The following is a 15,406-nucleotide window of genomic DNA, read 5'->3' on the forward strand; positions in this document are numbered from 1 at the left end:
AAAAATCTTAAAAACCTTTTAATTAAAACATCTGATATTTTGTGAAGACACGCATACTGTATTAATAATCAATAATCCAGTTAACCCCATTAATCTGGGGTATAGTTTCTATTTTACTTAGAAAATATCGGCGATGTGTGAACTCCACTCGTATTAAGCAGCATAGAAGCAAGTTGGTAATATGAGAATTAAAAAATCTCTTGTGATGATTTATATTTGTTAATCTGTTGTTATTGCTTGCGACAGCTACCTAATGACGACTTGCTGCACATCATGGAGCAGCTGGGTAGACGTACCTGTACTCAAGGCTGGGAGTTCCTACTTCCTTTCGACCAACATTTTATTGAAAAGTAAGTGAAATCTGATACATCACGCCTAAAATGCTGCTTCTTATACACTCTTATCAAACAGATAACTTAAAAATCACTATTATATCTGAGTTTCTGGTATACTGTATTTATTTTTCAAGTTTTCAGGCTACAGTCTTTCTCTTATTATTAGCCGACTTATTGTTTATTTTGGTTTGTTATTTTTTTATTTCCAAAATTTATTACTTACAAATAGCTACTAGATTTATTAAAATCTTTACATTTTTGTAAAGCCTGTTTTCTGTTTCTGCAGCTATATAAGTGCTGTTAACTGAAACAGTATCGTGTTAGAATGTGGGTACAGTTCACTACAACAATAAAAGGGTAATATTTGAGAGTTACCATTTCTTTGTAACTGGATAAACACAATATTGATTACAGCTAGTAGTTATTGTACAGACACATACCATGCCTTGCCAGAAGATTTTGGACAGATGGTTTCAGAAGAAGGTCTTTCGGATCACTATCATCATTATATAATACAGTTGTCGTCAATAATTGCTGTTCTTTCACATAGCATGCTCTTGACTAGGTTCCATATGGTGTCTTTTTCAGTTTGTCTCTAATGTTGTTTCAAAAGTTTGGTTAGTTAATGATGACCATAATCTGAGGGATGTTTTATAGGTCATAACTCAGGGAGGGGAGCATTTAAAATGTTCATATCTTTATTTTGAAACCAGTTAATCATTGTGTTGCTGGAACAACTCGCTTCCTGAAACATATTTTATAACTTCTTAGTATCCTTGAGCATTAGATATGGAAACATTTGAAGTACAGTTCATGTAATGAAGTACACCTAAATCAACTGCCACAATCATTCACAACTGAATCCATTAGATATGGTAAGACTTAGGGAGATTATCCCCATACTGAAGATACAGAATGCACATAACACCACCATCTCAGATCCTCACAACTGAATCCATTAGATATGGTAAGACTTAGGGAGATTATCCCCATACTGAAGATACAGAATGCACGTAACACCACCATCTCAGATCCTCACAACTGAATCCATTAGATATGGTAAGACTTAGGGAGATTATCCCCATACTGAAGATACAGAATCCATGTAACACCACCATCTCAGATCCTCACAACTGAATCCATTAGATATGGTAAGACTTAGGGAGATTATCCCCATACCGAAGATACAGAATGCATGTAACACCACCATCTCAGATCCTCACAACTGACTCAATACAGCTATAGCTGAACTTTCTACCCGTAAGCTCTCAGTCCTGTATTCAGTTATAACTTCAATACTGGCTGAAACATCTCTCGTTATCGGCGATTAAGTTTCTTTACATCCATGGAGAGCACACTACACAGACCTCACAGATGTTTGTGCAATCATAATAAATGAATGTTTGTCACGCTTCAATTGCATGTTAAAGAAATGTGAATATTTTTAAATTCCGTGCTCTCAACATCCCAGTTGGTTTTGTACGGTCTTTTGCACATTCAGTGACATGCAACCAAACACTGCTGATTGATTTATTGATTTTCTGCACTGCAATCACTTGATAATTTTGCACATTCAGTGACATGCAACCAAACACTGCTGATTGATTTATTGATTTTCTGCACTGCAATCACTTGATAATTTTGCACATTCAGTGACATGCAACCAAACACTGCTGATTGATTTATTGATTTTCTGCACTGCAATCACTTGATAATTTTGCACATTCAGTGACATGCAACCAAACACTGCTGATTGATTTATTGATTTTCTGCACTGCAATCACTTGATAATTTTGCACATTCAGTGACATGCAACAAAACAATGCTGTTTATTTATTGATTTTCTGCACTGCAATCAATTGATAATTTCTCCCTTTTCATTTCACTATTAATGATGTTTTGACACCTTTCTAACAATTCAATGTCTGTCTGGTGTATCTCTGTATTGTACATTTTTGTACATGTTGAGTGGGCTTAAGGAGTGCTTGGATACCTTTGACAGTGAAGTGGGTAGGGTTTGAATGAAGAGTAGTTTTTGACCCTAAACGTTTGGAACATGTTACCAAACAAAGGTTTGAACCTTCTAAAACACTAATTTGCATAATTTAATTATGACATCATCATCATCATAATTACTAGTTTACAAGTTATCCATATAATATAATTATGACATTATCATAATTACTAGTTTACAAGTTATCCATATAATATAATTATGACATCATCATAATTACTAGTTTACAGGTAATCCATATAAATGAAATAAGACATTCACATATAGTTTAGAAGTATGTTATATAGAACAGTTATCATGTTTTTAAATCTTAACTAGTAAATAAATGTTTTTGTACATATTTGGTGGTACTCGTAGCTATATTTGAGAAGTTTACATTGCAGGAGCACCCTGATGCAGACAATGAAGAGAACTACAGCTGACTTAAGCAAAACAAATCTTTTTAACATAAAATCTTTGATTAATTAAACATGTGTAATAGATAGCTAAACAGAACAGGGTAGCACTAACAGTTGGATTAGAAAATAGATGTGGAACTTCAACTATAACAACATGGCACCAAAGAAAGTGTTATTTTCAGTCATGTTTTCTTAACAATGTTGTTGATTAATTAAACAATTGTCTTGGAAAGGAGGGAAATAATGTATTTTTTGTTTCATACTTACTCTACCATATCACTTCTCTTACATCAGGCCCGGCATGGTCAGCTGGTTAGGGGGCTCAACTCGCAATATGCAGGTCGAGGGTTCGAATCCCCATCACACCAAACATGCTTGCCCTTTCAGCCATGGGGGCATTATAATGTGATGATCAATCCCACTATTCCTAAGTAAAAGAGTAACCCAAGAGTTGGCAGTGGGTGGTGATGATTAGCTGCCTTCCCTCTAGTCTTTTGCTGCTAAATTAGGACGGCTAGCACAAATAGCTCTCGGTAGCTTTGTGCAAAATTCTAAACAAACAAACAAAAACTCTTAAGTCGTGAATACACTATGTATTCAATAAATTTTATTGAGTCGCTAAATATAACACGTTGTGCTACACTACAATGATCAACTGAAATGTGTGAAAGGAGTTGATACTTATAATGTTTAGATGGTGTGTGTTTAATTCTTAATACAACAACTATTGTTTAACCAATCAAAAGAACAAATTTTACAGGAGTGACATTTAATGTGTAATCACTCTTCAGACATTCTCAAATGGTTTGTGTCAACAAGAAAAAAAATCTCCCACTGTTTGAATGCTGCATGATAGCAAGTTTCAGTGGTTTATGACTTGTGAAAAGTAATCATTTTATGAACTATAAAAATTAACTTGAAAAGTTTACCAACTATTTCCATTTGTTATAACAACATCAAGCTGCTATTCCTCTTTGTTCACGTTCACTAATAAGTTTGAGAAAACTTGGTTATTGCAACTACACTTCTGTTACAGTGTAATATGTATTGTGTAATGTTTACCCAAAACAACACTGTTGTTTGTGAAGGGTAAAAACTGAAAACTTCATATCTAATCTTAGTAATTACCCAAAACAACACGCACTGTTATAAAGTGGTAGAATTGAAACACCTTATCATTCTTAACTTCTTTGTAACCATCTAAAACAATACTCAGTGTTTTAAATATGGCCACTCGATAAAACACATTTTAATGCTATTACACATAACAGTGCAAGTGGAATGTCTGATTCTTTTGGCAATTATTTACTGTAATTTATAACTTGATCAAATGTAAACATGGAGATTTCTGTCATTGTAGCTTGGTAAGTGCCTTCATATGATCACTTACCATACCTACAGTTTCAGGAAGTAGTGTTGATCCAGTCTTGTAGTTTGTTTATTGAACGAGTGAAGAGCATTTTAAAGACTAATATTTGAGAATGGTTTCGATATTTTTCAGCTAATGAGGAACCATTTTTATTCTTTGGTGTTAGTATACCTGAAAAGTGTATTTGAAAATGAAGAGACTGTATAATCAAATCAAAATGCATTAGTTTTTAAGTTTTAAAATACTATTTCAAATAAAGCTGAATTCCACACAAAATATTTTAAATGAAAAGAAAGTGCCATTAATTTCTAAAGTCCAAAAAAATATTTAACACTTGACCACTGCAATGAATACTCCATCTAGTAATAAAATTATTAAACTTTCTGGGCATTCTTCAGAATTGAATAATTGTATCACCATTACAATAAGGGGATGATTATTTGTTCAAAAACTGATAAAGTTTACAAACATTGGGACAGCTACTGCCAATGTTTGTATAGACAGGTACAACCAATATCTGTGGAGACAGCTGCTGCTGCTATTCACAAATATTGGTTGTACCTGTCTATACAAACATTGACAGTAGCTGTCTCCACAAATATTGGTTGTACCTGTCTATACAAACATTGGCAGTAGCTGTCTCCACAAACAATGGTAATGCCTGTCTCCACAAACATTGGTAGCACCTGTCTCTACAAGCATTGGCAGCTGTTGTCTCCACAAGCATTGGTAGCAACTGTCTACAAATATTGGTAGCAAGTGTCTACAAACATTGGCAGCAGCTGTCTCTACAAATATTGGTAGCAGCTGTCTCTACAAACATTGGCAGTAGCTGTCTCTACAGATATTGGTAGCAGGTGTCTACATAAACATTGGCAGCAGCTGTCTCCACAAATATTGGTTGTACCTGTCTATACAAACATTGGCAGTAGCTGGTGTCTCCACAAACATTGTCGGTAGTGAGTGTCTCCACAAACATTGGTAGCACCTGTCTGCACAGACATTGGCAGCACCTGTCTGTACAAACATTGGCAGCTGCTGTCTCCACAAACATTGGTAGCACCTGTCTGTACAAACATTGGCAGCTGCTGTCTCCACAAACATTGGTAGCACCTGTCTCTACAAGCATTGGCAGCTGTTGTCTCCACAAGCATTGGTAGCAACTGTCTCTACAAGCATTGGCAGCTGTTGTCTCCACAAACATTGGTAGCAACTGTCTCTACAAGCATTGGTAGCAACTGTCTCTACAAAATTGGTAGCAGCTGTCTACAAACATTGGCAGTAGCTGTCTCTTCAAATGTTGATGTATTTTAGATCATATTTTTACCTGGCATATAATCCTTTGTGTATAAAATGTAGTATTACAAACTTTGATTCTGAGAAGTACACTTGTTAAAACCAGTAAGGTTTCAGGCAGTTTTTTGTAATATTATTTACCAAACTCTTGATCCTTCAATTTTTTTTTCTCTCCACTAAGGTTATTTTTTTGTTTTATTTATTTAACGGAGTTACCGACAACGTTTTGATCCTACATCTTAATGGTTTTTTTTACTACCATAAACTTTGCAGCCGTGTTTTAATATTTGAACACTAAACAAGATGTGAGCTTCTAACTTTACTTAAAAGTAATTTAAAGAAATAAAGTTCATTATAATTAGTAAATTGCTGATGATTTTGTGCATTCTTCTTCAAAGTTATAAAACAGAGTCTGTACTAGTGGTTGAAAGTTATGATGTCAGTATGTGGTGTCCTCAACTTTTCCAGATAAGACATTTATTTTGCACCCATAAGCTCTAAGCCTAATTTTAAAAATCATTTTTTATATAAGTAAGACAAATTTCACTTGTATCACAACTAAACAAACTAATGTTAATTTTATGATGTAATATCTCTGTGAAGATTATGTAGATTATACATCAGTACTACAGGCCCTCTGTATTTACTGATTGCCTAAGAATGCATGCGTTATATTTGATTCAGTGTTAACACTTCTGTTCATATTTATGTTGGCCCATGGGGGCATTATAATGTGATGGTCAATCCCACTATTCGTTGGTAAAAGAGTAGCCCAAGAGTTGGCAGTGGGTGATGATGACTAGCTGCCTTCCCTCTAGTCTTTCACTGCTAAATTAGGGATGGCTAGCTCAAATAGCCCTCATGTAGCTTTGCACAAAATTCAAAACAAACTAACAAACATATTTATGTTGAAAATTTTTGCTTTGATTATTTGAAACAGAAAACAATGATTTTATTTGTTTTGTTTTTTAAATGAAATATACCTTTTGTTTTCTTCTGCATTTGATTAATTTTGAAATTATATAAAATTAGTTTGTTCTTTATTTGTGCTCATTTTCTCTAGTAGCTGCCTGTTATACCTGGAGAGGAATCACCATTAATGTAATGTGTTTATTATAGAGAAAATCCATCTTCACCAAGATGGTAAACCACCATTAATGTAATGTGTTTATTATAGAGAAAACCTGTCCTCATTAGGAAGGTAAACCACCATTAATGTAATGTGTTTATTATAGAGAAAACCTGTCTTCATTAGGAAAGTAAACCACCATTAATGTAATGTGTTTATTATAGAGAAAACCCGTCCTCATTAGGATGGTAAACCACCATTAATGTAATGTGTTGATTATAGAGAAAACCTGTCCTCATTAGGATGGTAAACCACCATTAATGTAATGTGTTGATTATAGAGAAAACCTGTCTTCATTAGGAAGGTAAACCACCATTAATGTAATGTGTTTATTATAGAGAAAACCTGTCTTCATTAGGAAGGTAAACCACCATTAATGTAATGTGTTTATTATAGAGAAAACCTGTCTTCATTAGGAAGGTAAACCACCATTAATGTAATGTGTTTATTATAGAGAAAACCCGTCCTCATTAGGAAGGTAAACCACCATTAATGTAATGTGTTTATTATGGAGAAAACCCGTCCTCATTAGGAAGGTAAACCACCATTAATGTAATGTGTTTATTATAGAGAAAACCCGTCTTCATTAGGAAGGTACACCACCATTAATGTAATGTGTTTATTATACAGAAAACCTGTTCTCATTGTTGAACTAATTTTCAGTTTTCCTGATGTATTCCAAAGACAACAAATGCTCTGGGAAGCTCGCTGGCTCCAGTTGTCTCGAGTTCTAAGTTTAACTCGTCAGGAAAATAAAGGTGATGATAAAGGTTTTCTACTATTGTCAGTACCCTTGTAATTGAAGTGCTACGTTTCACATTTTAATTTCACGTATAAAATAATAACTTTGATTTTTCAGCAGTATATGTGTTTTTAAATCATGCCCTGTACATAAAGCACAAGATAGTGACTACAACTGAACGTTACTCTAAAAATGTATTGTACCATAGGATAACAAAATCATCTTACCATCCAGCGCAAAAAGCTCCCAAAAAGTTTTGCCCGATTATATTTTCACTGATCTTTATTAGCAAATAAACCATGCAGTTCTTTTGTTGACAAAACAAATCCGGTATACGTGTATGACTTAAGGCATGAAAGGAGTTCAGGCTTTAGTCAAAGTAGACCCCAAGAATCCATGGTGATCTGACAAGGAAAGACGATTATTACGTCAGAATATAATATGTGTTGAGGCAACAATTGGACTGAAAATTTCACCTAAAAAATTCTGGAATAATACCGTTCCCTCGTTTAGTGTGCACTTCATATTTGAGCTCAAAAAGTTTGGTAGATGTGCACTGTAGACGGGTATTTATGGTACATTATTGATTGTTATTTCAAATTCTATCTCTTTTACTTCTACTTTACAAACACTTGATATTGGCCATTCGTATTTGAAGCTATGGATTTTCATGTTCTCTTTAATTTCTAACAGACTTCGTATGGTCATTAAAATCCTGAAAAAGGCATGGAATTTTTAAATAATTTTTCCATACCTGGAAATCCTGGAAGAAATGGGTTTTTAGCATAAAAGTCATGGAATTTTCTTTGTAGTCAGTAAAAGGTACCCTATAATGCTGTAATTAACAGTAAGCTGGCAGAAGTAAACACCATTAGTAATTTTTGATATTGATATATATATTTGTTAACATTTCATATGTCATTTGACTCAAAGTAAAGTGATTAAGAATTGGAAATAAATTTTGTTAAACTGTAATCTGCCTTTTACTTGATCTATCTGAAGATGTATAAATGTATTCGGATGGCCAAAATATGTCATGAAATTTAGAGTCAGTGTCATGAAAATTTCATGGAATTTATTTTTCAAAATGGTGTACGAACCCCCTTCTAATTTTTATTCTTAAGATAGTTCATGCTCACTAAGTTTAATGTTAAAACAAACATTGATGTAACTCATTTATAAATAGTTTTTTATTACTGGTAATTTGACAAACCAAAACTTAAATCCTTAATATTCTGTTGTCTTTCTTTTTAAGCTTTGATTACTAAAGTTCAAAGATCTTGAGTTTAGTCTCATCTTTTTTTGTGAGTGAAAATGTGTGTTCAGATTGTGCAAAATTTCGTTCACTTATTTACAAAAAACTATGTTGATAAAAAGTGAAACAACAGAGTAAATGTTGGAATGTAATTTTTAAAATTCTGTATCTCACTTTTCCTTAGTAAAGAAGTTAAAAATGAGAATTTAAAGTAATTTTTTTACACTAGGATAAAATATTTTATAAAATAAGTTGAAGAGTTTGAAAGTAATTGAATATTTTCATCATCTTTGTTCATTGTCCTTCAGAAGAGGTTCCAGCTTCACCCAAGTTACCTCGAACAAAACAACGGAAACGTACAAAATCTCATCGATCGTCAACTAGTGATGACAACGAAGGAAGTGGGACTGATGGAGGTATAGAAACTAAAAAAGAACCAAAGTCTCCTGTGAAGGTTTTAGGAATCATGGGGTCACCTAAACCAAAGAAACCCCCCTGGTCACCACAGAAGGTCACCAATGGGCCCATACAACCCCCTGTCAGTTTAGAAGCGAATAAAGCAACAACCAGTAAAGTTGTTAATGGCCCACCTCATCCTCGCATGGCAACTTTTGAAATATCTCCTACCACATCAGCTTACATGCTATCACCAGAACTGAAAGAAGAGCTTTTCAACTTCACCAGAGAGAAACTCCAGGATCAACTTTGTTTGTCTCTGAGGGACCTTCGTCATTTTTTAGACCTGAAGACATCGGGGAGCCACATTTTTAGTGGCAGTGTGTCAGATGAACTTCTCGAGGAAGCTGTTCTAGCTGTTGGTGGCGTTAGGTTACAGAATAAAGTAGGTAAAAGTTTGTCACGGAAATCTTTAATATATATCTAAACATTTAAGTTCCAGTGCAGGATAAGTTGTGTGCAATGTTTGTCTGATATGTTTGTGCTCATTAACAACTTGAAGCAATAGAAATTGTTAAGTATAAGAAAGTAGGCAGAATAAAACATTAGTTCAGTTTTGTACATTTGTGTACTTTATATTTGTTACTGGTATACAGTTAACAAATATTATTAAAATAGAAAATACCAGATACAATTAACCTTATTTAAGAGTGGTTATTTAATGCTAGGTTAATAGAAGTGATCCATGTGTATATATATATATGGTTACAGAGAATGTACGATTACTTATAAACAAAAGAGAGAGTGAGAGAAAATTCAGCAGTTCTGAGCAAATAATTTGAGAATTTTGTTTTATTAATAAAGATTTCATTGGTATTTCATAAACCTTACTTATTTGTGGTTTTATCCGTATTTTAAGCTATAGTTGTAATGCTTCACCAGTTTTGTTTTTAATATTACAGATGGTTCTAAACTGGTACAAAAAATATTTAAATCAATATTGGTGATTATACACTAGTACCAGATCACTTACATTTGGCTTTCAATATGGGTGATTGTTATCTGATACTACAAATAGTGATGTTTGTCACATTGTTTTCGGGAATTATTTTCTGGTACTGGAATGTTTAGGTCTCTCACATTATCATGAGTGATTGTAAACTGATAAATGAAACTTTGAACAAACATGTGTTTGTGTATATCTTTAGGTAGTTACATTTTTTTACCTAAAGTTATTTTATGACCCAAGATATTTATGTTTTCTTCTTTAATGATGAGATGAAATCTTGTATTTGGCAGTGGCCACAGAACACGACTCCTGAGCCTTTATTTGTATTTACCCACTTTGGAGACCACTTAGACAGGGTAAGGTGATACTTTATGTATCTCTTTAGATGTTTTTTAACACGTTCACTGTCGGGGATGAACATGTGCTTTGTAAATAAAAATGTAACGATTACGTGTTTTAGATTTGTTGTTATTGCTATTGGTTAGGTTGAAAACACAACGATGTTGTCCTAAAATTATTATTGGCACATATCATATTACAGCAGTTACTGTGTTAATCAGGGGTAAAGGAAGTTTTCATGAATGGAACTGAAAAAGATATCCTTGTGAGATTTACTGAACTTGGCAAAGAAAAATAATGAAAATGATTTTAAGATATGTAAATATTCCCCATCAGCTGTTCTGACACATAACAAGTTTCTCATTAGATTGCTTGATTTAATTAGGATCACGAGTTAATGACATCAGTTACATGTTGATTAAGTTTGTCCAACACAATAAACAAATACCCTTTGAATTTATAAAATCTCGTACAGATTCGAGAAGTTTTAATAGAGGCGTTTGCCACCACTGCTCGACTCCGACCAGGTATGTTACAAAAGAAGGTTGAAGATCAGCTCGGGGAGTCTTTGTCTGAAGAGGAATGTAAAAAATTACTAAAGGTATTCAACTATTTCTGAGATGCAGCTGATACTTTATGACTAGATTGTAATAATTCAACTTGAGTTTTTCTACAAATTTGTTTTATACATATAACTAAATCAAACCTATTACCTTACTTCAGTTTTCTTGTTTCCAGTCTAATAAAGCTTGCTTGCAAAAATATTTTAAGTCCACTAATGTGTTGTTTAATAGCTAGTGTACAGTTTGAAGGTTGAATTTTGTTCATTTAAAGCCAACATCAGACATGTAGGTACAAGACTAACTGTTTCTAGCCCTCTCAGTTGTTAAGATAACATTATATTTAGCTAGTGTTTGAACAATACTAGAAACATTTCCTTATTCTTCTGTACAGCAAGAACACATGAATGTCCAAACAACTACTTACAGTTTTCTTTTTGGAAACTACATCCGTAAAATAAGATACATTTTAATAACTTTAATACAAAGAAACAACTTGTAAAATTAACATTATCCAAGATATGTTGGATCGATGACCACTTATAAATTTCTACAGTTTGTCATTTACAAAAACAAAAAAAATTGTGCCATGTTAAAAAAGAACATTGGTAAGTAAATTACTTAGGCGAGATATATCCACAACTGCAAATTCAGTGTGCCCTGAGACTAGTTTTTGGAATTAAAAATGTATTTAATTTTAAGGATTTAGTTGCCAAGACAAAACACTCAACACTTATTTGTAAGTTAAGTATCTTTATTGCATGGAAGAATATAAGAACAGTAAGACTTGGACATACTTCCAGCACTGCTTTAACACTTACTAACTACGTGAAATATCATCAGAATAAATGACTAACTTTAACAGAATTAGGTGAGTCAAATATGAACAGTTGTTCAAAATTCAAGATAGAGTCTTCTGATAGTTAGAACTGAGGATAAACAGTAGTTCATGGTTCAAGATAGTCTTGTGATTGTTAGAACTGAGGATAAACAGTAGTTCATGGTTCAAGATAGTCTTGTGGTTCTTAGAGCTGAGAATAAACAGTATTTCATGGTTCAAAATAGAGTCTTGTGATTCTTAGAGCTGAGGATAAACAGTAGTTCATGGTTCAGAATAGAGTCTTGAGATTCCTAGAGCTGAGGAAAAACAGTAGTTCATGGTTCAAGATAGAGTCTTGTGATTCTTAGAGCTGAGAATAAACATTAGTTCATGATTCAAGTCTTTTGATTGTTAGAACTGAGGATAAACAGTAGTTCATGGTTCAGATAAGAGACTTGTGATTCTTAGAGCTGAGGATAAACATTGGTTCATGGTTCAAAATAGTCTTGTTATTCTTAGAGCTGAGGATAAACATTAGTTTGTGGTCCAAAATAGTCTTGTGATTCTTAGAGCTGAAGATAAACATTAGTTTGTGGTCCAAAATAGTCTTGTGATTCTTAGAGCTGAGGATAAACTGTTTTTCCTGATTTAAAATGCACATAAGGCTGGTGCTTAACTCTGGTTTCCTCTGCCACAAGTGAATAAGTATGATAACATATTTTTCCTGGATGGTTTGTCAGTCCATTTCATCTTAACCTTGAGCTACCTGTTGGTACCCATCATACAGTTGGGTAAACTGAAGTATTTAGTGTAAAGAATCTTGTCAAGAATACAGTGACATGTCCCAGGCTGTTTTTAAACTGGCAACCTTTTGACCACTAGGCAATGCTGCCCCTAGTGAAGTTATGTAACTTGAATATAAGAGCTTATAAAAAGTTTGTAAACACTCTTGGTATCTGAATAATATTTTCTTACTAATGCTATTTTTAAAATGGTATTAATGATTGATAATATTGCTAAAAGCAAGGATATACCCATTTAAGGAGTCAATGCATTCTAGTCATTGTATATATTTATTTTATTTTGTATTGATTTATGGCATTTACCTCTCGTCATTGTAGAGAGTTATCTTCAGTCATTATCGATTTTAATATTATTTTATATTGATTTATTACATTATTTACCTCTAGTCATTGTAGTGAGTTATCTTCAGTCATTATAGATTTCAATATTATTTTATATTCATTTATGACATTATTTACCTCTAGTCATTGTGGAGAGTTATCTTCAGTCATTATAGATTTTTTATTTTAGTTTGTATTGATTTATGTCATTATTTACCTCTAGTCATTGTAGATAGTTATCTTCAATCATTATCGATTTTAATATTATTTTGTATTGATTTAAGACATTATTTACCTCTAGTCATTGTAGAGAGTTATCTTTATTAATTGATAAGGTAAGTTTTCAACTCTTATCTATATTGGTAGTTTTCTTTTGATCAGAAATAACTAATTAATATGGTTATCTATTAAAAAAAGTGATATGTCTGGACTTCTAACTTATATTAGTTTGTACCCATGTCAGTCCAACAAAAACAAAGTTAATTAGGTTCTAAAGCCAACATTATAATGACAGTAACATTTTCTTTTCTTTCAGAACTACTGTGTATTCAAGTCTGGATTCTATTACTTGAAGGGTACAGTAAACCCTGACTCCTAGCACTGCACACATTCTTTGTATATCTAACTAAAGTATTTATCCTGGAGTGGAGACAGTAGAGAAATTTGAATTTTGGGAACCAGCAGTTAAAATATGGCACACCTAATGATTTATAGGTATAATGTCATACAGATGTGCTTTAAAATCCAGCTGTTCACATGATTACTGCAAGGAGGAATGTTTTTTGTTCAAGGTGTGGTTTATGAGGAAATACTGTTCAGATTCTGCACAGTTGTCCTCTGATGTTTTTTAGACACTTTGTGCAAGTGTTAAGAATTACTGCCAAGAAAATTAAGAAGATCTACTCATAATTTTCTCTGTAAGACAAAAAGAAACAAGTGTGATTAGAAGCCGTAAACCTTTCTCCTTATCAAGAAAAGAGAAAAATTATCATTCTTTCTCTCGATGTTTCACTAACGATATATAAGACTGCCTCGGTGTTGCTGGGCTATTCATTTTCGGATGAAAAGTTGTATTATCTAGCAATTCATAAAAGCTTAATTTAGTGAAATTATTGACAACATCTCACAAAATCCATTGATTTATAAAACTCACTTTTACTCCATAATTGTGATTGGTTATCTACTGTAGTAGCTTCACTGTTTCTTGACTGAGTAACAAACATCCCAAACTTGACTCACTTATTATTAAAAAAAACAGATATTACAACTTTGTGAATAACCTAGAGAAAGAACCCTACTAAGAACTATTTTCTAGTTTGTAAAAAAAATTTGTGAAAAACAATAAATCATTTTTTTTTTTACTTAATTTTTTATATATAAATCGTTATTAAAACCAAAAAGCCACTTTGGTATTAGGTATATCACGAAACACAAAATATAATCGTGTATTTTTTGTTCTTATTATTTTTGGCTTAAACCATTAAACTTAAACTAATTGTTTAACAATTCAGAAATGCTTGAAAATTAAAATTGAAGGTTTTGAATATAGTTCATGTGTTTATGTGATAATTCAGTCACCAGAAAAAGGTACGCTTTGTACAGGTATGAAATAATTTTATATTGTGTAAGAGAGAAGAGTTATCAACGAAAAGTGTTGGTGATCAACAGGTACACTGAAATTTACTAGCCGGAGGGTAATTTTGTTTTTAAAAATATTTAATATTTCATTCCAGATTAGTTGAATAGAGAAACATCTCATATGAAGAGCTAAGTAGGTATATTAATTTCATTAAAAAACATTGTGTATTATACATATTGAAAAAATGCTCATTTCCATTGGCAGAAAGACAAAAGTTTGTGTATAGCAAAACTGTAGAAGCTTGTGACTTTTCAAATGAAATCTTTAAAAAGAGATTAATAAAGATATTTCTATTTGTATATCAAGAATTTCCAATAATCCTTTGGAGTGTAAAATTAATTGTTCTGTAGTATGTGTGGTGTGTGTTTTAATGAAATTTTCCTTCAGCCACACCTAACAAGGTGTAGTAAATTTATTAAGGGAGACACACGTCTCATAAAAGTCTTCATCCATTTTGATAATCAATTCTTGTAGATTTCACAATACTAAAGTTTGAACTCGAGAAGTAAAATAATTTTGGCATCCCACTTTGAAACTTTGCACTTCACAATTTGAAGCCAGTCGAGTTAACATGGATAACTTGGTGTTAAACTTCACATAATACTGAAACTGTGGATGTTAACCTGTACAAATTTTACTGCACTTCATTGTTAAAGATAACATGGATAACTTGGCATTGCCTCACATATCAAAGCTTTGAAAATTTGGACATTAAACTTGACCTACCGTCTCACAGTAAAGCTAACCTACATGTTAAACTTGACCTACCGTCACACAGTAAAGCAAACCTACATGTTAAACTTGACCTGACAACATAAAATGAAGCTAACCTACATGTTAAACTTGACCTGGCAACATAAAATGAAGCTAACCTACATGTTAAACTTGACCTGACAACGTAAAATGAAGCTAACCTACATGTTAAACTTGACCTGACAACGTAAAATGAAGCTAACCTACATGTTAAACTTGACCTGACAA

General features: G+C 32.8%; 1 protein-coding gene across 1 annotated transcript; it reads left to right on the top strand.

Moving 5' to 3' along the window:
- The first annotated feature begins 250 nt into the window (after nt 1-250).
- On the top strand, nt 251-14,724 carry LOC106474755 (DNA-directed RNA polymerase III subunit RPC5-like). The gene is made up of 6 exons (XM_022403063.1): nt 251-350; nt 7,205-7,299; nt 8,847-9,379; nt 10,234-10,299; nt 10,758-10,883; nt 13,322-14,724. Exons 1-6 carry the CDS (start codon nt 274-276, stop codon nt 13,382-13,384), a joined length of 960 nt encoding a protein of 319 aa, XP_022258771.1. The 5' UTR covers nt 251-273; the 3' UTR covers nt 13,385-14,724.
- Nucleotides 14,725-15,406: the final 682 nt, after the last annotated feature.

Source organism: Limulus polyphemus, unplaced genomic scaffold, assembly GCF_000517525.1.
Source record: "Limulus polyphemus unplaced genomic scaffold, Limulus_polyphemus-2.1.2 Scaffold7647, whole genome shotgun sequence".
NCBI lineage: Eukaryota > Metazoa > Arthropoda > Merostomata > Xiphosura > Limulidae > Limulus > Limulus polyphemus.